Raw genomic sequence first — 23,693 nt, 5'->3', positions numbered from 1 at the left:
ATACTATTCGGTCACGAAGACTAATACTATCCGAACACCGTTCATTCACACCAGAAATCCAAAGTTTGCATGCCTCCACGCTGCTTTGAAATCAAAATCGCGGCCTATATGTCTACATAGTCCGTGTCAGAGCCATTATGCAGAGTTTGCGTCGGGGGCGATCGGCAGCCTCGTCGTGATGGTCAGCAGCCTCACAATCTTATCTTATACTCTTATAAAAGTAAACCCCACTAAGGATTTCTCTCAACATGCAAGCTATCCACATCAACAATCCACTAAAACTTGCAATTATAGCCAACTAACATATGTAATTATGATAGTCATATCTTCATCTACTAACATACATTTAGCTGTTCACATTGATGTGTCAAACAATTCAACAAAATTAATCTAAAATAGTTTCATTCATATAACTATAAATAGAAATAGTCTAATTTCTTTATAAATTATCTGAAATTTCTGCAGCAACGCGTGAGGTATTCTCCTAGTATTTATAATTTTAAAGGCATGTATAGACTGGGCTCATCAGTTTAATTAATTAGATGATACCTTGTGCGTTGTTGTGGAAACTTTGTAACTATACACCATCAGAAAAATAGTTATAAGAATTAGAGAAAGTTTTAGACACACCGTGTGCAGGGGCGAAGCTACATCAAAATAAACCCTGGTGCACTGATTGAGTAACTTACACAACTTTATTAAAATATATGGTGAAAATAAGGCCATTCAATAGTAAAAAAAATTACCATGGTGCCTGTGCACCAGGTAACCTCAACGTGGCTTCGCCCCTGACCGTGTGAATCAAGCATAGAGATAGTAGCAGGAACTTACAGTTGCGAAGAAAAAACATTGTAATAAGTAACATTATTATATTTGGTAATCTGTGAACATGTGTTCTTACGATAGGTGGATATGTTTTTCATGATGCATCCATGACGTACGTGAACGATCAATATATAATCATTGTATTACTTTTAGTTTGTCATATGTACTTATGTAAATAGGGATTTGTCTCAGCTGCTAAACACAATCAACTTGCTGTCTTGCTTCCATGCTTGTTTTGAAAGATTTTGGGATCCAGCCTATGGTAGTTGATCAGGATGTATTGACCTTTTTCCTTACACTAATTCGCCTCAGTGCTGTTTTCTTCATCTTTGTGGTGTCGCAAGTGTGCCCTTTGAAACATAAGTTTATGTTGTTTGGTATTTGTGTGTTGTTGGTTGTTGATGCATAGTAGCATTTGTCTGTACTAGGATTTTCGTAAACTAAGCTAGCAAAAATGTATGTGCATTGCTACGGTGACATACAGTTTATAGTCTAGTCACTTGGACGACACGAAGTTCAAAAGATTTGTTCAACAACCGCATCATGCATTCTCATTTATCTTGGAATCAAATTCTCTAACATGTCCAGACACGCTCTACTCGAATTCATATACAAAGATGTTTGAAGTTTTATCTAATAACTAGGTTATGCATTTCAATTTGTCTTGGAATCCCACTCCCCAACGTGTCTTAACACAACACTCTAACTCATAAAAGTATGAGAGATAGAAAATGGTAAAAAAAACTTAATATTTACTCAAATATATCATAACGACATAACCTTAATTTTCATACAATCCTTGTGTTGGTATAGTTAAATATCAAGTTTTGTGACTTACTATGAGAAGCCATAAAAATATGTAATATATCCTAATCTTAGTTTCCATACTATCCATGTGCTAGTATAATTAAATACCATGTTTTGTGACTTCTTTGAGGACCCATAAAAATTTATAATTCATCTCATGAAAATTAATAAGAGTATAGTTACTGACGTGTCAAGGTAGAGGCAGCCTCCAAGCGCACTCCACAGCCACTACTACAGAATGAGGCATTGGTCGATGCCCAAAATGGCTAAAAACCTCGGCCTTTTTGCGGCCCGGGGTTAAAGACCCCTTTAGTACCGGTTTGTAACACGAACCGGTGCTAAAGGGTCCTGCCCAACGGCTACTGACAGATGCTGTCAGGGCAAGAACCCTTTAGCACCGGCCAGCGCGACGGGCCGAGGCAAACCCTTTAGCACCGGTTTGTGTTACAAGAGACGATAGCAGGATTTCTCCGCGACCAAGTGATCAATCCAAACGGCGAGTTTCACTTCAACGGCAACGAAACTCTTATTTCAAACAACGATGATCATTTGTATCGTTTGTAGACATTGGGAGAAAAAACTCTATGTATATATGTGTTACGAATTTTGTACATATAAAACTATATATATATATAAAGCTTTTTACATATCTATTTAATTTTTGATGTGGTCTATTCACTTTATTATAGACAAAGCTTAATTATTAAGCTAAGCCTATAATTTTCATTTATATATGCGTGTAATATAAATATATTATTGTATCAGCAAAAACATGTATTGAAAAACCTATTATTATATATTATATAAAAATAATAAACAGAACCGAAGAAGTGAACAAAAAAAAGAAACCCTTTAACACCGGTTGGCAGGACCCTTTAATATTACCAACCGGTGTTAAAGGGGGGGCTTTAGCCCCGGTTGCAGGAACCGGGACTAAAGGGTGGGCCTTTAGTCCCGGAAGGGCAGCACCGGCTCGGGAACCGGGACAACAGGCCCTTCCCGACCGGTGCTAATGCCCCATCCTGCACCAGTGAGCTAGGCATGTCTCTACCATGCCAATGCCGTCCACTCAGTTGATTTTGATATATATCTTCGTGGGGTGTTCCACCATGACTCCAGGCGAGGTTTGGTGGGGGAGGTGTGTATAAACAGCGCATGCAGCAAATGCATGGTCAAGATGTGTGAATCCATAGTAGGCGAAAGCGCTAGAATTTTCAGCCAGCCATCCATTGAGCCTATTCGTCCACCACATCAACCGACATTCTTGCTGGGGAGAAGGCAATGGCAAGATTGCATGGTTTAGTTCATCTACTTTATCTAGAATTTGTCATTCTTCAATCTTTTTTCTGTTTTTTTAGACATTTGTTGGTAGAGATTTATACAACTGTCATATGTTTCCTTTTATTTGATAAATTTCTTTTTTTTCCTTTTCTTTACTTTTTTTTATGGGTTAGCTTCAGTGAGCTGCAATTGGACTCCATATTGAACAACCTTTGGATGGAAAAAAACAGGATAGAAAAATCAGGTAAAACAAAGAAACTCCTCACGACTTATATGTATGAAAATAGGATTAGAAGGTGACTTTAACTCAAGGCAATCCTCAAGAAAAATAAAATAAAATAAAATAAAATAAAATAAAATAGTATGTGAGCCTGTTTACTAGTCTAAAAAGTCATGGCTGAAAATATTGTTCGTTAATTTATCATAAGAGAAAAACACTGTTGGGTGATAAAAAAAGTACGACAACAGTGGATGGTGATTTATAAGATAAGTGAAGGGACGGATGGATGGTGTAGTCGACAAACACGAGAAAAAAAGGGCGTAGCCAAGCAGGATTTTTCTATTCATATATTTTTTTTATTTCGATTAGGATTCCTATACAGATTACTCAAGGATTGGAGATATCTAACCTGGATTAGGATTCCTATCTATCCAGACTATGGTAAGTAGTCCTGCACGTCCTGTTATATGACTATATGTAGTTTAGATATTCATGAAATTAGTTCAAACAAGAGGGCTAAATAGGTACGTTCATTTTTTTTAAAAAAATCTATATAAACCCCTCAACTATACAGGAAAGACTACTTTACCCTCAAACTATAAAATTGGATTTTTTTTTTTTACTCCTTAAACTTTCTAAAACCAGTCAAACCCTCTCAAGTGGTTTTGGGCGGTGTTTTTGCTACACTAGCAGTGATTTTGTGTTTTTCTTTTTTATTTATTTTTACTAAATTTTTAAAAAATCATAGTAAATCATAAAAAAATTATAAAATAGAAAATCTAATTTTATTGGACTCCACATGAATACCCTCTTTTAGCTGCTAGGTCTATTTCTTAGATCAAGATCCCTCTTACTAACTGGAATAAAAGAATTAGTAGATCTGTTCCGCCCAAAATGGGAATGGGTGCTAGGGTTATGAACTTATAATCATGGAATCGACTCGATCATCAGATTATAAGTTCATTCCACATTCCATACCGGACCAGATCGTGCACATTCTTATTATGAGAAGGGGTCATTCGAGCCTATGGAAATAGGATACTCTGTTTACATAGAAATCCCTCTACACGGTGAACATATAATATGATATGCTTTAGTATAATTTTTTGTTGTAGTTTTAGATCTATGAATTATTCCAATTAATTACAGAAAAGCATAAATCTAAATATACAACAAAACTTTGTATTAATGCATATCATATTATATGTTCATTGTGTAGATCTACTTGTGTGGAGTTTTTTTCATCTTATAATTTTTCCATGATTTATTATGATTTTTAAAAATTCAGCGAAAATATTTTTTTAAAAAAACAAAACCACTGTCGTTGTAGCAAAACCACCATCTAAAACCGCTTGAGGAAGTTATTTGACCGATTTTAAAAATTTCAGATGATAGAAAATTTAATTTTATAGTTCGAGGAGTGAAGTAGTCTACCCTATATAGTTGAGGAGGTTACACAGAATTTATCCTTAATTTTTTAGCTAGACCTTCAACTAGTTGTTACTCAACTAGCTATATCATATACTTCCTCAGCCGGGAATAAACTGAAGGCCAGTGAGGACCTCTGCAACTGTTTAGACGCTGTTCACCGCTGGGTAACTGTTCATCCACTGTTAATTACTACTAATGTTCACCAAGTTTTCCTGCTTTCCTAACATAGCGCACGCGCTTTCTTCTACTGTCCACGCATGCGTGGCAAACTAGTCTTACCTAATTTGAGCTAATTTTCAGCTCAACTAGTAATTAGCAATAGCTCATCTATACAAGCCCAAGGCTGTTGCCTCCTGCCAAGAAAAAAAATAATCTATCAGATATGAACCTACAGCCTAGTCTCTGCTTAATGAAACACGTGCCTTTGCATGTTCTCGAAAAAAAAATGAACCTACAGCCTAGTGAGTTATCTTTACTCTTTCGATCCACCAAGAAGCCTGGCTGACTGCCTGATCACATGTGCCCTTGCATTTGGTTTTGTGCTCCGATCACCACGGCTTCATCGACCAGTTAACAGCAGTACATACACGTATGAGCCATCAGAGGACAGAGATTCAGAGAGAGATACCACAGCCACGCATCCTATCCAATATCCATTCTGCACACTGAATAATTGACAGACACATAACACTTATTTATGCAAACTCCCTTACGTACATGTCAATGTGACAACATATATGCATTATACAACCGTGTAACACAAAGCACACGGCACGCAGTTGTTGCATCTATTTGACAGCATATGATGGTGTATACTGTGCACCTGACGACGAACACGAACAAAATGCTGTACCGGATCCGACAAGAGGACGGATCATAGATCATAGATCTAACGCTTCTCCCTGGGGAAGCCGAGGAGAGCAAGGATGAGGGCGATGAAGCTGCCGTTGATGAGTCCTCTCAGGATCTTCTGCTTCTCCGTCGTGTAGGGCGGGTACCTGGCGTTCGCCTCGCCACCAAAGCCGCGGATCAGCACCGCCTTCTTGTGGCTGAAGCAGTCGAAGCCGAACTTGCCGTGGTAGCACCCCATCCCGCTGTCGCCCACGCCGCCAAAGGGCAAGTATGGGTTGGCGAGCTGGGCACGCCGTATTGCAGGATTAGGATTTAGGACACTATGTATGTTCTACTTTTCCAGTTCATTTAATTTTTCATTTCAGAGAGTTTCCGGGGGAAGCAGAACTTACATGTAGCGCGGTATCGTTCACAAGCATCCCTCCTGCAGGGACGTTGGCTACAAACTCCTCTTGCAGCTTCTTGTTCTTGGTGAAAAGGTAGGCAGCGAGTGGCTTTGGCTTGGCGTTGATCAGGTTGAAGCTTTCCTCAATCTTTTCGACCTGGAAACACAATTCTGAAAGAAATCAGACCCTAATTGTAATGAGTTAGAAATTTATTTGTAGAATGAAGGAGACACTGTTGTACACTTGTACTCCCATAATAGTAAGTGCTTAACTTCAACCACATTCCTATTGTGTTTATGTGTATGTGGTTTTTAGTTATATAAGCCCTTCAGAAGTAGATTTCTGAGTCCTAGTGGTGATAGCAGCATTTTCAGTCAGAGTAACACAGGTGCCCAAGCAGAGAGTACTGCAGAATTACAGTTGTTCCGTGAAGGCAGAGAAATATTACTGACCGTCACAATCGGAAGCAAGGGCCCAAATATTTCCCCTGTCATAATTGCTGAATCTTGGGGAACATCTAACAATACTGTAGGAGCAATTTTTCTGTGATCCAAGAAAAAAATTGTTAACATAAATCAAAGAACTTTCACTACTGTATATCTGTACCTGCAAAAGTGTGAGCAACAATCCTTACAATTGCTCCTCATCAGCCTCGCCGCCGAACACAATCTTGTCAGCAACTCTTTTTTCCTCTATCAAATCTTGCAATCTCTTGAATTGCTTCGAATTCACAATACGAGACAAGTCTGCTGATTGCAGAGGATCCTCCCCATAGAACCTTACCAAGACTCTTTTCAAAGAGGCCACCTGGCAAAGATTTACATTTACTTCATGGATCAGACATTGGGGGTTTAGTTTCAAGCTTGGTGCAAGAGATTCTTTGTCTATAATGCTGAGGGTTATCTATACCAGCTCTGGTGCGAATGATTTCGTCGTTATGATGTAATCTGGAGCAATGCACGCTTGGCCATTGTTGCATCCCCATTTGCCAACAACAATCCTCTTAACGGCAACCTACAAGGAAACTGTCAGTTCTGTAATAACTAAAAAATGGTAATTTTATTTGAGAACATGATATTTCACATAGAGATGCATTTACATGAAGATCAACATTCGAATCCACAACAACAGGGGATTTCCCACCAAGCTCCAAAGCCACCGGGGTTAAATGCTTTGCGGCTGCTGCCATCACTATGCGTGCTACAGTTCCACTACCTGGAAAAGTTCATCAAGTCAGAATCCCAAGAACAACGTACAGTTCAGTATCAAGGACTTTTGGATTATATTAGAAGAATCTCTATTTTCGTAATAACTGTGTGATGGCTAATGCCTGTACTATATATTGTACCAATTAACAGTGCACCTGTCATAGCATTCAGAGCTTGAGATGATCTTTATTCAGTCAATTATCTAAGAAACTAAAAGAATCACTGAGCCATGAAATTCCTAGGTATTGTATTAAGAACTTGACCTGTGTAGAAGATCTTATCCCATCTCTGTTCCAACAGTGCGGTTGTTTCTGGAACGCCTCCCTCCACAACTTTAATGCAGGAGTTATCAACATACTTGGGTAGCAGATTTGCTAACACTGACGAGGTAGCTGGCGCTATTTCTGATGGCTTCAGAACAACGGCATTTCCAGCGGCGATTGCTCCAATGACCGGGTCAATAGAGAGTACTACAATGGACAAGTACAAATAATTAGTACTATTTCTTGTTTTTCCTTGTTTTGAATTATATCAAGGAAAAGGCTATCAGGCCAAAGATATTTTCTTCACAAAATGCATATATGAATTATAAAAGGTCAAAGCATCGGTTCTTCTAGTGGCCTTTGTGTTGAAAAGGAGCTGTGAATGAATGTTCAGATGTTGACTAGAAGCCAATTATGACTAGTGACGTGCCTGAAAGAAACTAGTGCGGTTGCGTACAGCTTTGCTTTGTGGAAACTGAAAGATACGAAAATATCACATAATACAGCACACCCTCAAGCATGGGGCACGCAAGCATAAGAAATTCATGGCAGGCTCTTCTAGGCTCCATCCAACTCCATCACGCAACAACGAACTGTTTAATAACTATCTTAGCACAAAACATTTTGCAAATGTCCTTTTTAACGAACTAGCAGGACAGGACACCCCGTCTATTTCTATTTGAATTAAAAATCAGAGATGACTCAGACGGGCAAATTGTTTAGGGGGGAAAAAAAATCTTTTGCAGCTTAGAATCAATCAACTTACTGAAAGGGTAGTTCCAAGCTGAGATGATGAGCACGACACCGAGGGGCTCCGGCACGATTTGAGCGGAGGACGGGAATGTAGTTATGGACGCAGGTACCTGAGCACGAATGAATTCCAAAAGTTTAGCACCAGACCAGCAGCGAAACAGACAAACAGTGGCAGCAGGAGGATAGTTATATGTCTGGAAGCTGGAGTTGCAGAGGTAAATAAATACCTTTTCGGGCTTCATCCAGTTCTTGAGCCCGTTGATCGCAAACTTGCACGACGACTTTGTCAGTGAGATCTGAGGCACAAACACACAGGTGAAGCAACATGCGGTTCTCAGTTAGTACAGTACGGAGTACTAGGAAAGGATGAAATTAAACTTGATGCGACTACTGAGAAGTAAACAATCTATCAGTTAACTAATTCGGAGACAATTTCAGCGTGAAATCATTGTCAGAAACGACTGTTGACAAGCACGTCTCAGCTCCACCGCTTTTTTTTTTAACTACTAGTAGCAAGCAAGGTATGGTAAATTCTGCGGAGCCGAAAGACCAGGCTGAGAGGCTGAGTGAGACGCGGGAGACGAGACCGTGGAAGCAACGCCAGCAAGAACCAATTTTTACACGCAACGCAAAAGCATTTGCAGAATCCCCACAGCAGTTATCATAAGAAATTGACTGAAAAAAAAAAGCACCCAGCTTTCCCAAAACACGGCGACAAGGAATCCCCAAAAGAAAAATAGAGAGTCGAGATGATGAATTCGCAGTTCACAACACTAGCCCTGCCTCCTGTCAGAAGAAGAAGCAGGGGCACGGCGGGCGCACGTCAGATGGACCGGACGGAGTCCTCCATGTCTATCCGAGAAGAGCTCGGGTTCCCATCCGAATCCATGGCCTCGTCACAGCATCAGCGGTTTGGATTGGATTGGATTACGAATTGGAATGAATGGCCGCGCGAGAGAGAGATAGAGAGAGAGCGCGCGTGCAAGTCCAACACCAACACCAACACCAACAAACATTAAACCCAGAGGAATCGGAAAGCACGAAGCAGAGTATCCCCTAACCCTGTCCCCACGACGAACAAGAAGAATCAATCAGCAGCGCCGCCGCCCGGGGGAACAGGAGGAAGGAATCATGGATTGGGGTTAGCGATGCGATGCGATGCGAGGCAGTAGTATGTGAATAAATTTTACCTCGTGGAGATAGGACTCCATGTGCGGCTTGGCGAGGTCTTCATGGAGCGCGGCGCTGATCTCGGCCTCCTTCTCGTCGATCATCCGGATGAGTCCCCTGAGCTGCTCCGCGCGCCACTCGGGCGACCGCGTCCGCCCCGCCGCGAAGCTCGCGCGCAGCTCCCGCACCGTCTCCTCCGCCATCCTCTCTTTCCTCCCTCCGGGCCTCGGTAACAGCGGAGCAGAGCAACTAGTAGAAGAAGAAGAAGAAGAAGGAGGAGGAGGCAAGCGGATGGGGACAAGGTGGGGGGGGGGGGGGGGGGAGTCCGGCCGGTGGCGGTAGGAGCGACGCCTGCTGCGGGCCTGCGGCGGCGGCCGGCCGGCCGTGTGTATGTATATATACACGCGCGCTCCGCTCACTGGATGGATGGATGGATTGCCCGAGGGATTGGATTGGACTGTTCGTTTGGTTTGAAAACAAAAAAGAAGTTTTTTTTTTCTCTCGCTCGCTTGCGGGGGCGCCAGCAATCCCTTGCCTTGTTGAAGTTGGACTTTGCAGGAGCGGGAGCTGGAGGGGGAGGGAGAAGAGACGAGATGAGAAGAGGAGAGGTTAATAAATTAATTAATTATAATAAAAAAATCTAATCTTTTTTCAGTCTCCTCCACTCGCTGTGGTAGGGAAGGGGGCATGTCGTGATGTGCGGTGGTGGGCGATGGGATCTGTTTGGACTTTGGGAGATTGCGGTTGATATTTTCGTTCTCCATCTCCATCTTCATCAGTGGTGGTCTGCTCTACTCTTATATGAAGTAATTATGTATATATGTATGTATACTATAGTAGTAGTAGTATGTACTTTTTGCATATTTTAAACAAGAGTTAGATCAAATATTGAGAATATAAATTATGAATAACTTGTTCAGTTTAAAAATATAAAAACCATATGAATAGAATTATCTTAAAACATACTTTGTTAATATATATATATATATACTGCTTTTTATAAATATTTTTATAAAAACAAAAAAATAAAGTTAGATTGTAGAGATTATATTACTGTCCTAAATGATTTTTTTATATAGTTATATAGTTATAGAGGGAGTACTTGTAGAGTAGCAGTGAAGGGGACGGACGAATGCCTCTCGTCGCAAGGTAATGGAACGAAGGAGACATGGGGAGGGGATGACGTGGCCATGGGTTTCGTCACCTGTCACCTCTCTCTCTCTCCTTATATCGTTTTCGTTGGCGTTTCAGGTTAGGGCCTATTTAGATTGGAGATAAAAATTTTTTGGGTGTCACATCGAATATGTCGGAAGAATGTTGGGAGAGGTTTTTAGATACTAATAAAAAAACAAATTACATAGCTCGCCAGAAAACTAAAAGACAAATCTATTAAGTATAATTAATCTGTTATTAGCACATGTGGGTTACTGTAGCACCTAAGGCTAATCATAGAGTAACTAGGCTTAAAAGATTCGTCTCGCGATTTTCAACCAAACTGTGTAATTAGTTTATTTTTTTATATACATTTAATGTTCCATGCATGTGTCCAAAGATTCGATGAGATGGATGAAAAAATTTTATGCAGGGAACTAAACAGGGCCTTACTAGTTTACATCTTGTCTGTAATGTAATGCACGATAGTAGACTAGTAGTAGTACTATAATAATAATAATAATAATAATAATAATAATAATAATAATAATAATAATAATAATAATAATAATAATAATAATAATAATAATAATAATAATAATAATAATAATAATAATAATAATAATAATAATAATAATAATAATAATAATAATAATAATAATAATAATAATAATAAGTTAGGCCTTGTTTAGTTCCGAAAAGATTTCGGATTTTGGTACTGTAGCATTTTCGTTTTTATTTGACAAATATTATCCAATCATGGACTAACTAGGATCAAAAGATTCATCTCGTGATTTACAGCTAAACTGTGTAATTAGTCTTTGTTTTGTCTATATTTAATGCTTCATGCATGTGCCACAAGATTCGATGTGACGGAGAATCTTAAAAACTCTTTGGTTTTTGGGTGAACTAAACAAGGCCTTAGTATTACTAATAATGAACAAAATAGGTTTGATGGAGAGGGAGTGTGAGGCCTTGTATAGTTCCTAAAAGTTTTTTAAAAATTTTTAAAATTCCTTATTAAGTCGAATCTTGTGATATATATATATATATGGAACATTAAATATAAGTTAAAAATAATTAATTATATAGTTTATCTATAAATTGTGAGATAATTTTTTTAAATTTAGTTAGTACATAATTAGATAATTATTATTATATACAAATGAATATACTACGTGGCAGGAACATAAATTTTCACCATCGGCCTGAGAGGATGTTGTGGATTAAACAAGTCACAGTTATGGGGCCGGCGTAATCGCGACAGGCTCTCTGTTTCCTGGGGCGGAGGCCCCCATCCAAATCCAATCCAACGGTCCGGCAGCGACAGGACGGGTTTCGTGTGGGTGGACCGCTCATCATCAGCAGCATGTGGTCCCTTCGAAAACACCATGCGCGAGATACGAGTAGTAGTATCTTTTTTTCTAAAAAAACAGAGATACGAGTAGTATCTGATTTTTATATATACTGTACGCTTGCTGGAATTGAACGACAACTGGTACTCTAGCCTCGTTCATTTAGCTATGACAGAAAATATCGTTAATTAATTTATTATAAGAAAAAAAATACTACTAAATAGCTAGTAAATTTGGCTATCAAATGAACGAGGTAAAACCAACCAAATCTTCTCTGCGACCCAACCATCGATCGACCTCTAGGACCAGCGCTGGCTGCCTGTCTATGGACCCGGGCTTCCTATTCACTTCCTTAGGTTAGTCTTAATGCATGTTTCATGAGAGTATCATGCATATTGAATAGGGTGTCATATAAACAAAATTGCTACTTTAGCAGAGTCATTAAATGAAAGAGTTTCATCAAATGAGAGAGGAGTTTAATCATGAAACTCATATGGCTCGGTTACCTAGTTTATAGTCTTGGTAATTATGTCATGAAACTATGTATTGAGACTGTCCTTATAAGGCATGGTTATAAGTTTATTATGAGAGAAAAATACTACTAAAATAGTTGACAGATTCAATAGATAAACTTAAAGTGAATATGATGCCCTTGAGACCGTTGCTGCCAGTAATGGCACGATGCGAGATTACATACGTATCACTGTCTCTATATCAGATTTAGAAGTTGTTTAGGGCAGTAACACGGTCTATAAAACACAACTTTGATTTCTTATTTTTATAAAAAAATATTAAGAAAAAAATGATATAAGTATATTTTTATATAAATATTTTTCAAGACAAATCTATTCATATAATTTTTACATGTATAAATTTAATAATTTAAAAGTTATTGATGATTTATATTTTTAATACTATTTGACCTAAACTTTGTTAAAAACAACTTCTATATCTCATACGGAAGAGTACGTCCATTGGTAAGCTCTAATTGGGGTGGCACTGTCATGCATCCATATGCATTGCATGCCCGTCTGGCTCCGTCGTCAACGATGTGGCGCACGGAGAGCCCCCGTGACGACGTGCCCCAAGGCAAGGCCAGGACGAGACACACACACACACGGGGGGGAGGGGGGGCATGTGTGTAGAGTAATGTGCTGGAATGGCCGTTCTGTCTGGACCGCGGCGGTCGGCAGGCTAAGTCAGGACTTGTTTAGATGCAAATTTTTTAAAAAATTTAATAGTACTTTCGTTGGTATTTGACAAATAATGTTCAATCATAAACTAACTAAGCTTAAAAGATAATCTATATTTAATACTTGTAAAATTCGAAGTGATGGAGAATCTTATAAATTTTTGGAATTTTAGGTGTTGAGTGTCCTTGAAAATGGAACTTGCGGCTTGGGCCATGTTTAGTTGCAATTTTTTTTGTAAAATAGGTAATGTAGTATTTTTGTTGTATTTGATAAATATTGTCCAATTATAGACTAACTAGACTCAAAAGTTTCATATCGTAAATTATAGGTAAACTGTGTAATTAGTTATTCTTTTAATCTATATTTAATACTCTATGCATAAAAGATTCGATGCAATTGAAACCTAAAAAATTTTACAAAATTTATAAAAAAACATGGACTATCTATAATACTTTTATTCGATATTTGATAAATTGTTCAATCATGAATTAACTAGGCTCAAAAGGTTCGTCTCATAAATTGCAATGAAATTCTGAAAAATTTTGCAAAATTTGTAAAAAAAAACATGGACTATCTATAATACTTTTATTTATATTTGATAAATATTGTCCAATCATAAATTAACTAGGCTCAAAAGATTCATCTCGTCAATTATAGGTAAATTATACAAATTAATTATTTTTAATCTATATTTAATACTATATACATATACCGCAAGATTTGATGTGTTTAAAATCTACTTTTTTTGCAAAATTTATAAAAAAAACTAAACAAGGCCCAGATTCACGGGCCTAGAAAAAGGACAGGCACTGGTATACTGGCACAGACCCACCCACCCGGCCAGAAACAGGATTTCCGACGCGACCGACGGTGACGGACCCACCGCTCCGGCGAGGGACGCACGCGACACACCGTACCCTGGCCTTGTTTACATATAGTTTATCTATAATTTATGAGACTAAACTTTAAAGTTCAGTTAATCTATGATTAAATAATAATTATCAAAAATAAACGAAAATGTTATAATATCTAAAACTAAAAAATTTTCCTTTAACTGAACAAGGCCTACCTTCCAGCTACTTGTGACGCCCCACCCGTGTGGCTTGTGGCGTGCGCGGCCTTGTTTAGGCCTTGTTTAGTTCAAAAAAATCTACGTCTTGTTTAGTTTAAAAAATATTAGAAAATCGACACTGTAATATTTTTATTTATATTTGACAAAATTGTCTAATCATAAACTAACTAAGCTCAAAAGATTCATCTCGTCAATTCCGACCAAACTGTGCAATTAGTTTTTATTTTCGTCTATATTTAATACTCCATGCATGCGTCTAAAGATTTTATGTGACGGAGAATCTGAAAAATTTTGCAAAATTTTTTGAGAACTAAACAAGGCCTTATAAAATTTTTTAGATTCTTCGTTACATCAAATCTTGTGGTATATGTTTGAAGTATGAAATATAGATAAAAGAATATAACTAATTGCAAAATTTATTTTACCTATAATTTGCGAGATAAATCTATTGAGCTTAGTTAGTCTATGATTGAATAATATTTGTTAAGTACAAATGGAAGTGTTATAGTGTCCAATTTGCAAAATGTTTTGGAACTAATCAAGGCTCGTATTTGACAATATTGTCCAATCATAAGCTAACTAGGCTCAAAAGATCCGTCTTGCAAATTGCAACAAACTAGTATGTAATTAGTTTTTTCTAATCTATATTTAATGTTTCAGATATGTGAAGTAAAGAAAATATGAAAAATTTTGTAACCCTGGTCTGACCTGCGGAGCATGGACCTGGCCTGGCCTGGCCCCCACCACTCTCCCGCAACGGCCGCCCGGAAGCCCACCCACGTGATCCATCGTCCGGCACGGCAGGCCCGCCGACCGCCGCGCGGGTTGCGGTGGTCCGGCACCGGTGTGGTGTGGTGTGTGTGGACGGAATCTCGCGTCGGCTTTCCGGAAAGGGATCCTCTGCCGCCTTTCATGGCGACAGTTCGGCCCGACGTGCTCACGGAATCACGGTCACGGATGGGGTGCTGCGTGCTCCAGCCTCCAGCCAATCTGGACTGACTGACTACTTGGGAGAGTCAACGGCGACGGCTTCGGCCGAGGCTGACCCGACCCGACCCGAACCGACAGGCATGAAAACGGTACGTATATTATTATATTTTTCGACAGTATTCGATATCAAATTCGTTTAGAAGAGTTTATATCTGTTCATATCTGAGTTTGAATATTCAACATCCGATACTGTAACCGAATGCTTAAATCATATATTTATGATATTAATATCTAATTATATCTTATCCGACACGATTATTATTATCCGTATTTGAATTCGAATCTGATTAAAAGTATAAAAACAAATATGATATCAGTAATATCGGTTCGAATCCGTTTTCATCCTTGTTTAGTTCCAAAATATTTTACAAAATCCACACTGTAGCTTTTTCGTTTGTATTTGACAAATATTGTCCAATCATAGACTAACTAGGCTCAAAAGATTCGTCTCGTCAATTTCGACCAAACTGTGTAGTTAGTTTTTATTTTTATCTATATTTAATACTTTATGCATGTGTCTCAAGATTCGATGTGACAGGGAATCTGAAAAATTTTGTAAAATTTTTTTAGGAACTAAACAAGGCCCTAGACGGACACCCCGATCGGATCACAGCAGCGCACACACGTCACGTGGCGCCGGCCTAATAATAAACAGAATCATTCACGGGGACTACCAACGAGTACAAACAGACCCGCGCGTCTGTTACGCTCGTCCTCCCTCAGCTAGCTGCTCACAGCTCATCACTCACCCTGGACTCCTCGCTGCAGCGGTTGGACTGTTTCAAATAGTTCGAGTATTCGCTACAGTAGACCGTACCTCTTTCTCCTCCAACCGCAGCAGTACAATTGCAGCTGAAAGAGTGAGCCGATATGATCGCTAAACAGAACAGATCTTCTAGAAAGAAACGAAAAAAAAGGTAGTAACTGAACTGTAAAGAGAGTTACATAGCTGCTTATATTCGTATTGGCATTTTCAGTACCTGTAAACCCAGCAGCTGTTTGTACTGGTAGTAGTTTTGTGAGATATATCGAAAGCTGAAAATATCGAAATGAACTGAATTTTTTTCAGAAAAACACATAAATATAAAAATAAATAGCAACCTGCATGGGTGGACCCAACACTACGCCAAAGGAGGTGCTTTATGCCTATGTTCTAGCTAGATTGGTGCTAAAAACTGATTAAATTTGGCTTCCCAAATAATTTAAGTTTTGACGATATATATATAAATAAAATAAAAATAAATATATGTGTCCATTTTATATAGGCAATTCTCCTCGACAATCAAGAAATTGCAATAAGGAGATTGTCGTAGACTTCTCGACAAGGAGTTCAGGAGCCTAGTAGTGAAACAATTCATGTTGCTAAACATGCACAGAAATGTAGTGAGCAGGGGCGGAGCGTAACCTAGGACAGGGGGCATTGGCCCCTCCTCAACCTGTGTACTTTCTATAGAATCGCCGGAGTTTATGGAGCAAATTTGTTAAATAAAGTAAGATTTACATAGCTTGCCCCTCCTATATTTTTCAACAAGCTTTGCCATTAATAGTGAGGAAGGTATGTCTTGAAAGCCTAGAAAGGCTAATTATTTATGAGCGCTCATACCCAACAGCAGCCTCTCAACAAACTAATTTTTGGTATATATTCTTACTACTAGTTTGTCACTCTTAAATTTATCAACTAACTAAATATTCATGGCCTAGTAGTTTCATATTTTTAGATTAATACAGTATGTAAGTACTATATGCTTGTACTGATAACAGATCCACAAATAAAAGCATAGATCAACTTGGTCCAAAAATGTGTTGACCATAATAGCTGGTGTTGCAAGAGGCCTGCAATATGTCCACGAAGACTCAGAGGCTAGAATAATCCATCGAGATCTGGAAAGTGAGCATTGTTCTTCTGGACCACGTATTAAACCCTAAGATCTCATATTTGAGCCTAGCGATGATCTTAGGAGGCGGCAAGTCACAAAACGTAATAAGCCATGCCACCAGAACCCAATTATTACTTATTGTTAAATAATTCTTTTGATTCGATCACATTGCAATACATTCCTCGATAAGACAATTACTCGACAAAATCAAATGCTTACAACTTCAGAATTTTGATTCTAGCGATTGCCACATGAAAAAGAAACAGTGGTCATTTCACATAGTGTCGGGAGTGAAGACCTTGTACATAAGGAGCGGGGGGCACATGCCCCCACTCAAAATCTTGGTTTTAAAAGCTTTTCGGGTAGTTGTAGAGGTGTTGGGGGATGACCTACCCTTGAAACATCCCACCTCTCCCATCTGCTCCCTTGTTACGAATCTAGTTTTCGCTGGTTGCAAAATGTTGACCAGCAGCAACACATCGCAGAGAGGCAAATGGTCTGCCAGCACTACCAGACTTGTTTGTCCTTTTGCCATGTGATTACGATGACTGTCTTTTGGTCTTTTGTACGGATCTTGTGTTCACGGGTTCTCCATTTCGTTCAAAGAGATGGTGAAGGAGCGCGAAATGGCTTCGTTGTGCATTACTTTGTGGGTTTTATCGTGCAGTAGTGCGATGTTCAAAGGCTAAGATCTAAAAGAACAAGGGATCGAAGTTTAATTTTTGGAAAGGAGAAGAAAACCTATCGAGGTTTAGATGAATTTTACAAACTCATTTTTCACTCAACTAAATTATGCAACCAACATTAATGGAATACCACTAACAAAAATAATTATAATTTTTTCATAAAACCATTTTTATTTATCAAAGTTGTTAACAACTAAATAAAAAAGATTGAAATATTAAATCATTTATTAAATTTAATGTTTTCTATTCACAATGTAAGTTGAAAATTTTAGGATGTGGCATGCTGCTGCAAGCTGCAGTGAACACAACTACGTAGATTGTAATGGGTAATCGCACACCACATATATCACTACCTCCGTCCTGAAAAAGAAAATCATTTCTCGAGTTTGTTGAGTGGCCGGCTTTCTGTCTGGCCTGTGGACCCCATGCAGTGCAACCAATTTCTCTAGAGCTGTCGTTCCCTGGAAAAGTATTATTAGCTGATTTATTATAAAAAAACAGTACAAAATGACTGGTAGATTTGACTGATAAGTCCAAGCAAACAAGTTTGAGTCGTCACGATTTATCATCACATCGGATCTTAAGTACATACATAGAACACTAAATATAGATAAAAAAATAATTAATTGTATAGTTAAACTATAATTTGTGAGACAAATTTTTGAACCTTTTTTACAAATGAAAATATTTGACAACTAAATAAAAAAGATTGAAATATTAAATCATTTTTAAATACAAATGAAAATATTACATTATCCATTTTTTTAAAAAAAATTGAAACTAAATAAGGCCCTAAAAGGTACCGTCTGGCTGCGCCCCTTGCTAGTAATTGTACCCCTCCACGGCTCCACCGTACAATCTTGGCGACGCAAACAATGTTAGGGTTTAGTTCGTGAAAAATTTTAACTTTGACTATTTTAGTATTTTTTTTTTGTATTTGATAATTATTGTCCAATTATAAACTATCTAGGTTCTAAAAATTCATCCTGTATGCAATTTATTTTCGTCTATATTTAATGCTTAATGCATACGTATAAAGATTCGATGTGACAAAAAATCTTGAAAATTTTTAAAAACTAAATCAGACCTTAATGAAGCTCAACGATCCTGGCACTCAAACAACTCTGCTAGTAGTACCATACTACTTCCTTCGTATAGGATTTACGATTTAGATATCGTTTTAGATAAGATTAGGGTCAAATATTAGAAATATAAATTATCAATAACTTTTAAATTGTTGAGCTTGCAAATATGAAAATTATATAAATAGATTTATTTTGAAAAATATTTTTATAAAAATATACATATATCATTATTTTTTAAATATTTTTATAAAAATAAAAAGTCAAAGTTGTGTTTTGAAGACCGTGTCACTATCCTAAACGACATCTAAATCCTAAAAGAGTATTATTATTGAAGCTGGTTTGATTAACTGTAGGAACGAGTAACGCAGTACTTGTACGTACGTGTGGTTGATGGTCCCAACAATAATTGAACTGCACGAATGATGAGGCCTTGTTTTTTTTCAAGATTCTTCGTTATATTAAATTTTATGTTATATGAATAGAGTATTAAATATAGATAAAAATAACTAGTTACACATTTTTTTTAATTGTGAGACGAATTTTTTGAGCATAGTTACTCCATAATTAGATAATAATTGTCACATATAAACAAAAGTGCTACATTAAAAAAAAAGCTTTCGCAAAAGACCTAAACAAGGATTGTGTCTACTGCTCTATTCCTACCCTACCACAGGAGAGGACGAGCGTCGCACAAGTGCTCGTCCCCACACCTCCGCTTAATAAATTAATAAACTGTCCAAAAGAAGTAATTAAGTTCTAGATCTTTTAGCCACAGTTACCCTGCAGACTACTATCTCTGTTTCATTAAAAGTATCATTTTTTTACTTTTAATTTTTTTTATTTAACTATTCGTCTTATTCAAAGTCTTTTATACCAACAAAAGATCGAGTTCTATCAGGTTCGTGCATTTCGTTTTCAGGAAACAATTAGGTGCGCCTGAATGAACGATTGTGGAATGGGCGCACTGCACCCGTGACCCGTCGCGTCGGCCGTCGTCTCGCTCTCAACTCTAGACACTCTGGGCCAGCATGCATTGGACATTGGGCTTGGCAAACACCTCTGGTTCATGGTTCAGAGTATATCCTTACCCAACACGTCTGTTGACGAAAAATCGCAGCCATCATCATCCTCTATTTGCAAGAACATTGCATGGATTGCTGTATTTATTGGAGTCAAAATTCTGCTCTTGACGACACGCACATGCAATGCAACGGCAACACATCAGAACTTAATGACCCTGCCATGAATGAAGCCTGAACATAGGTACTACTACAAGCAATTTTGTGTGGCAACTGCAAGTGCCACAAATATCCGCGCACAATTTGAATTCCAGCTGCGTGCCATCTGTGAAACGGAGACGGCCACGAAGCACCATATGATAATACGAGATACACGGTTCTTGTCACGCTCCACAATTTTTTTCCATAATAATATAAGACAGTAATGGCATAGCTCCTTAGCAGACTAGGAACAAGAACATGACCCACATTTCTATTCTCATGTTTCACGTTCCACGAACGTCTATATTATGAAATAGTAGCAGAGAACGGATTAAACTTGAGGTGTGACGGATTAAAGCATGCCACGACTCCATTTGCCAACGGCCGTAGTTAGAGATACTAGAGAGACGCTTTATGTTGTGTACACTATTGACTAGGCCTACTTTATTTTGATAATCTAAAGACTTTTTCTACGAGTAGCAACATAGAAATTAAAAGAAAACGCAAGTAGTAAAAGGTATATGTGGTAGACACAAGGTATGGCATGAGCCATACCTCGCCATGCTGGTCCTTCGCTCCTATTGTGAAAACACGAATGTTCTCGTTTCCATATTATAAAATAATATCCTAAGTTTTTGTTTTCATTCCTATTTCGAGAACCGAGACGAAAACATGGCTCCTATGCATAGCGCCACCAGCGGGTCTTGGGCCGGTGAGGACTGTAGGATTGACATCTTTTGTTGCAATAGTACAAGCAACATTTCTTTCAAGTAGACTGTCAAAAAAACATTTCTTTCAAATATAGAACATAGGGATACTTATGTACTTGCTTTGTTCAAAGAGCCAGAAGGACTTACAATTCTGAATGGAGGGAGTGCCTTAAAATAAGATTTGATGAAAGATTGAAAACTACAAATATCAGTAATTATAATTTAGTCTGAAAACATGCATGAGTACCCTAATTGCACTTTGGTTGTCACAAACTTCTTGGCAAGGAATTCAAGAGCTGAGAGGAACGAAATAGAGGGGATGGTAGATGTGTGTCTAGACTCTAGAAGGCTTGGAAAGGCTAATTGTGTCGGGATTGAAGAGCAACCCTAGCTAGCCCAGGGTCGGACCCAGTACACAAGGAGCGGGGCACATGCCCCCACTCAAATCCTTAGTTTTCAAACCAAAATAAGTCTTCTTTCGGGTAGCTATACAAATCCATTGGTAACAAGCCACCATTTACATTTTGTGATAGTTCTACTGCCTGCTCTAGCCTCGTATCACCTTGCCAAAATTTTGATTCTAGAGATTGCCACCGGAAAAAGAAATAATGCACAATATATTACAAACATTGTGACGGTCTACATGTGTCTTTCTCTTCTTCCTCGGCGCTCATCTTCCTCCTCACGACCCTCGGCTTCCTCCCCACGCCGTACACCTCCTCGCCTCGCCCTCGACCATGCCACCGCTACTTACCACCCCGCTATCGGTGCACAATATATTACGAAGCTTCGGCGAGCCCCTATTGCCTGAGCCGACCTCCTTCCCCTCCCCCTCTCACTGTCGCCATGGCCATGTGCGTCCTCAACCTGCTCTAGCTCGGCCGCCTCCTACGCCGTTGGAACCCTAACGCCGCCCTTCTGTTGTCCCCCATCGCCTAGCCAACCCGCCTCCCTCGAGCCCCTTCTAAGTCCATCAGAGTTAGCGAAGAAGAAAGGGAGAGAAGAGGCGCGAGGTCGGCACAATCTTCTTCTCCGGCAGCTGCGACAACGATTGAGATGGCCTGCATTTTTTTCTTCTTCTTGTGCGTGCGCGTCACAACGTCCCCGCACGCACAATCAGAAATAAGCATTTCTCTGTCTGTTTTGACCCAAAAAAATCACTTCTCACAGACGATGCTTATTAGTGGCCGGCTCTTTCTGTCTGGTCTCTAGACCATATGCAGTTGAGTGGAACCAGTTTCTGTGGTGCGCGGGTAGAGTTCGATCTGTCAGTGGCTACTGGCTAGGGTGCGATGTGCCCCGGACATGTCGCGCACGGGGACTTGGGGTGGGGACCGCGGGAAGCTGATGCATGGACCCAACCCAAACGACTAGTGATGGGCTGCGCCGCGACCCATCTCATCTCATCACGCACGGCCCAGAGCTCGCTCACACAGACAAACCGTACTGGTTGTGCCCCTTAGCTTTCTAGTAGTTGTACTCCTCCACCGTACAATATTGGCAACGCAAACAATTTAATAAGGCTTTCTTGGCTTTCAATTCTTGCCTAATCAGAATCAGGGCAAAGCAAAACTTAGGTTTGCTAAAATTAAGGCTTGTCAAATTGGGGGAAAAAAGTATAGATGTGCATTTGGTTGAGTGCTATAACAATAATAGAAAGCAATTTTCTCTCATGCAATTTAAGAAGTTTTTAGAGACTTGTCAGAGCTTTATCCATAAATATTAGTGTGCCAATTCTTTTGCAATGAATCAATTGAGGACTTAGTTTTGGTTTGCCTTGATTTTGATTGGGGAAGAATTTGAAACCAACCAAGTAGGCCTTTAATGAAGCCCAAGGGTCCCGACACGTAAAGGATGCTACTCCTACTAAGGCCAGTCTCGTCAAAAGTTTCATGTAAGTTTTATCTATGTTTATTAGACAACTGCAAATGCAGTTTTAGTGGCATGATAACATTTTTAAAAGAGAGAAGAAATAAGTTTCATGGAAAAAAACTCTCCTCATGCGATCGCCAGCTCTTTATTAGCCATGAAATTAAATGTCTATAACCATAGAATAAAACTTTTTCGTTGAGAGTGTTGTGTTTCATTTCGTTCTATATGAAATAGCAGTCTTGAAAACAATGTCATAGAATTCCTCACTGAGACAGCCTTACTCATTCCATCTCAAAAAAATGCAACTATAGTATGTATCATGGTTCTATGGAGGCCAAACATTTTAAGTATAGCTAGATCTATAATAAGTATTCCCAACATTATATCTACAAATAAGTTTATTATAAAATATATTCAATAATTAATTTAATAATACTTATTATGTACCATAAATTTTAATGATTTCTTGTATATATTTAGTCTAAAAGCGTTTGACTTGTCGAGAGGTGAGAATAATACTTATTTTTGGATCAAGGAAGTATGTCTTTAATTGATTTAATAAGGAAATATATGTTATAATTAATTTAATAGTATATACTCGACAGTCCTATAAAAGAGAGTCTTATAGGACTCATGCTGATCAAACTTTTTAATAAATTTATTATAAAATATATTATACAATTCATCTAATGATACTAGTTATATACCACAAATATTAATAATTATATATATATATGGTCAAAGTTAAAGATGTATGACTTATAATGACACTTTTCAAGGAAATTTGACAATTATTATCCAACCATGGTTTAACTAGGTTCAAAAAATTTGTCCCGCAAATTAGAGGCAAATTATGCAATTAGTTATTTTTTTATCTATATTTAATGCTTCATACATATACCACAAGATTCGATGTAATGGAAAATCTTGAATTTTTTTAGATTTTAGATGGAACTAAACAAGGCCTAACATGGATCCTGTTGCAGACCTAACATGGATCCATGTGCCGCAAGATTCGATGTGACGAAGAATCTGAAAATCCATAATTCGATGTGCCGCAAGTAGGTAAACACTGACCTTGTCTTTTCAGATTCTTCGTCACATCGAATCTTACGGCACATACATGAAGCATTAAATATAGATTAAAAAATAACTAATTATATAATTTACCTGTAATTTGTGAGATAAATCTTTAAGCCTAGTTAATCCATAATTGAATAATATTTGTCAAATAGTAACGAAAGTGCTACAATATTCATTTTGCAATAATTTTTTACAACTAAAG

At 38.3% G+C, this 23,693-nt stretch overlaps 1 protein-coding gene across 1 annotated transcript; it reads right to left on the bottom strand.

Moving 5' to 3' along the window:
- On the bottom strand, positions 5,187 to 9,765 carry LOC8079744 (aldehyde dehydrogenase family 3 member H1). Its single transcript, XM_002449079.2, has 10 exons — positions 9,217 to 9,765; positions 8,254 to 8,322; positions 8,040 to 8,136; positions 7,274 to 7,480; positions 6,902 to 7,017; positions 6,712 to 6,816; positions 6,437 to 6,609; positions 6,255 to 6,345; positions 5,809 to 5,958; positions 5,187 to 5,699 (listed from the first exon to the last, which is right to left on the bottom strand). Exons 1-10 carry the CDS (start codon positions 9,397 to 9,399, stop codon positions 5,454 to 5,456), a joined length of 1,437 nt encoding a protein of 478 aa, XP_002449124.2. The 5' UTR covers positions 9,400 to 9,765; the 3' UTR covers positions 5,187 to 5,453.

The sequence above is a fragment of the Sorghum bicolor genome, chromosome 5 (genome assembly GCF_000003195.3).
Source record: "Sorghum bicolor cultivar BTx623 chromosome 5, Sorghum_bicolor_NCBIv3, whole genome shotgun sequence".
NCBI classification, from domain to species: domain Eukaryota; kingdom Viridiplantae; phylum Streptophyta; class Magnoliopsida; order Poales; family Poaceae; genus Sorghum; species Sorghum bicolor.
This window is presented reverse-complemented; position numbering and strand designations above follow the sequence as displayed.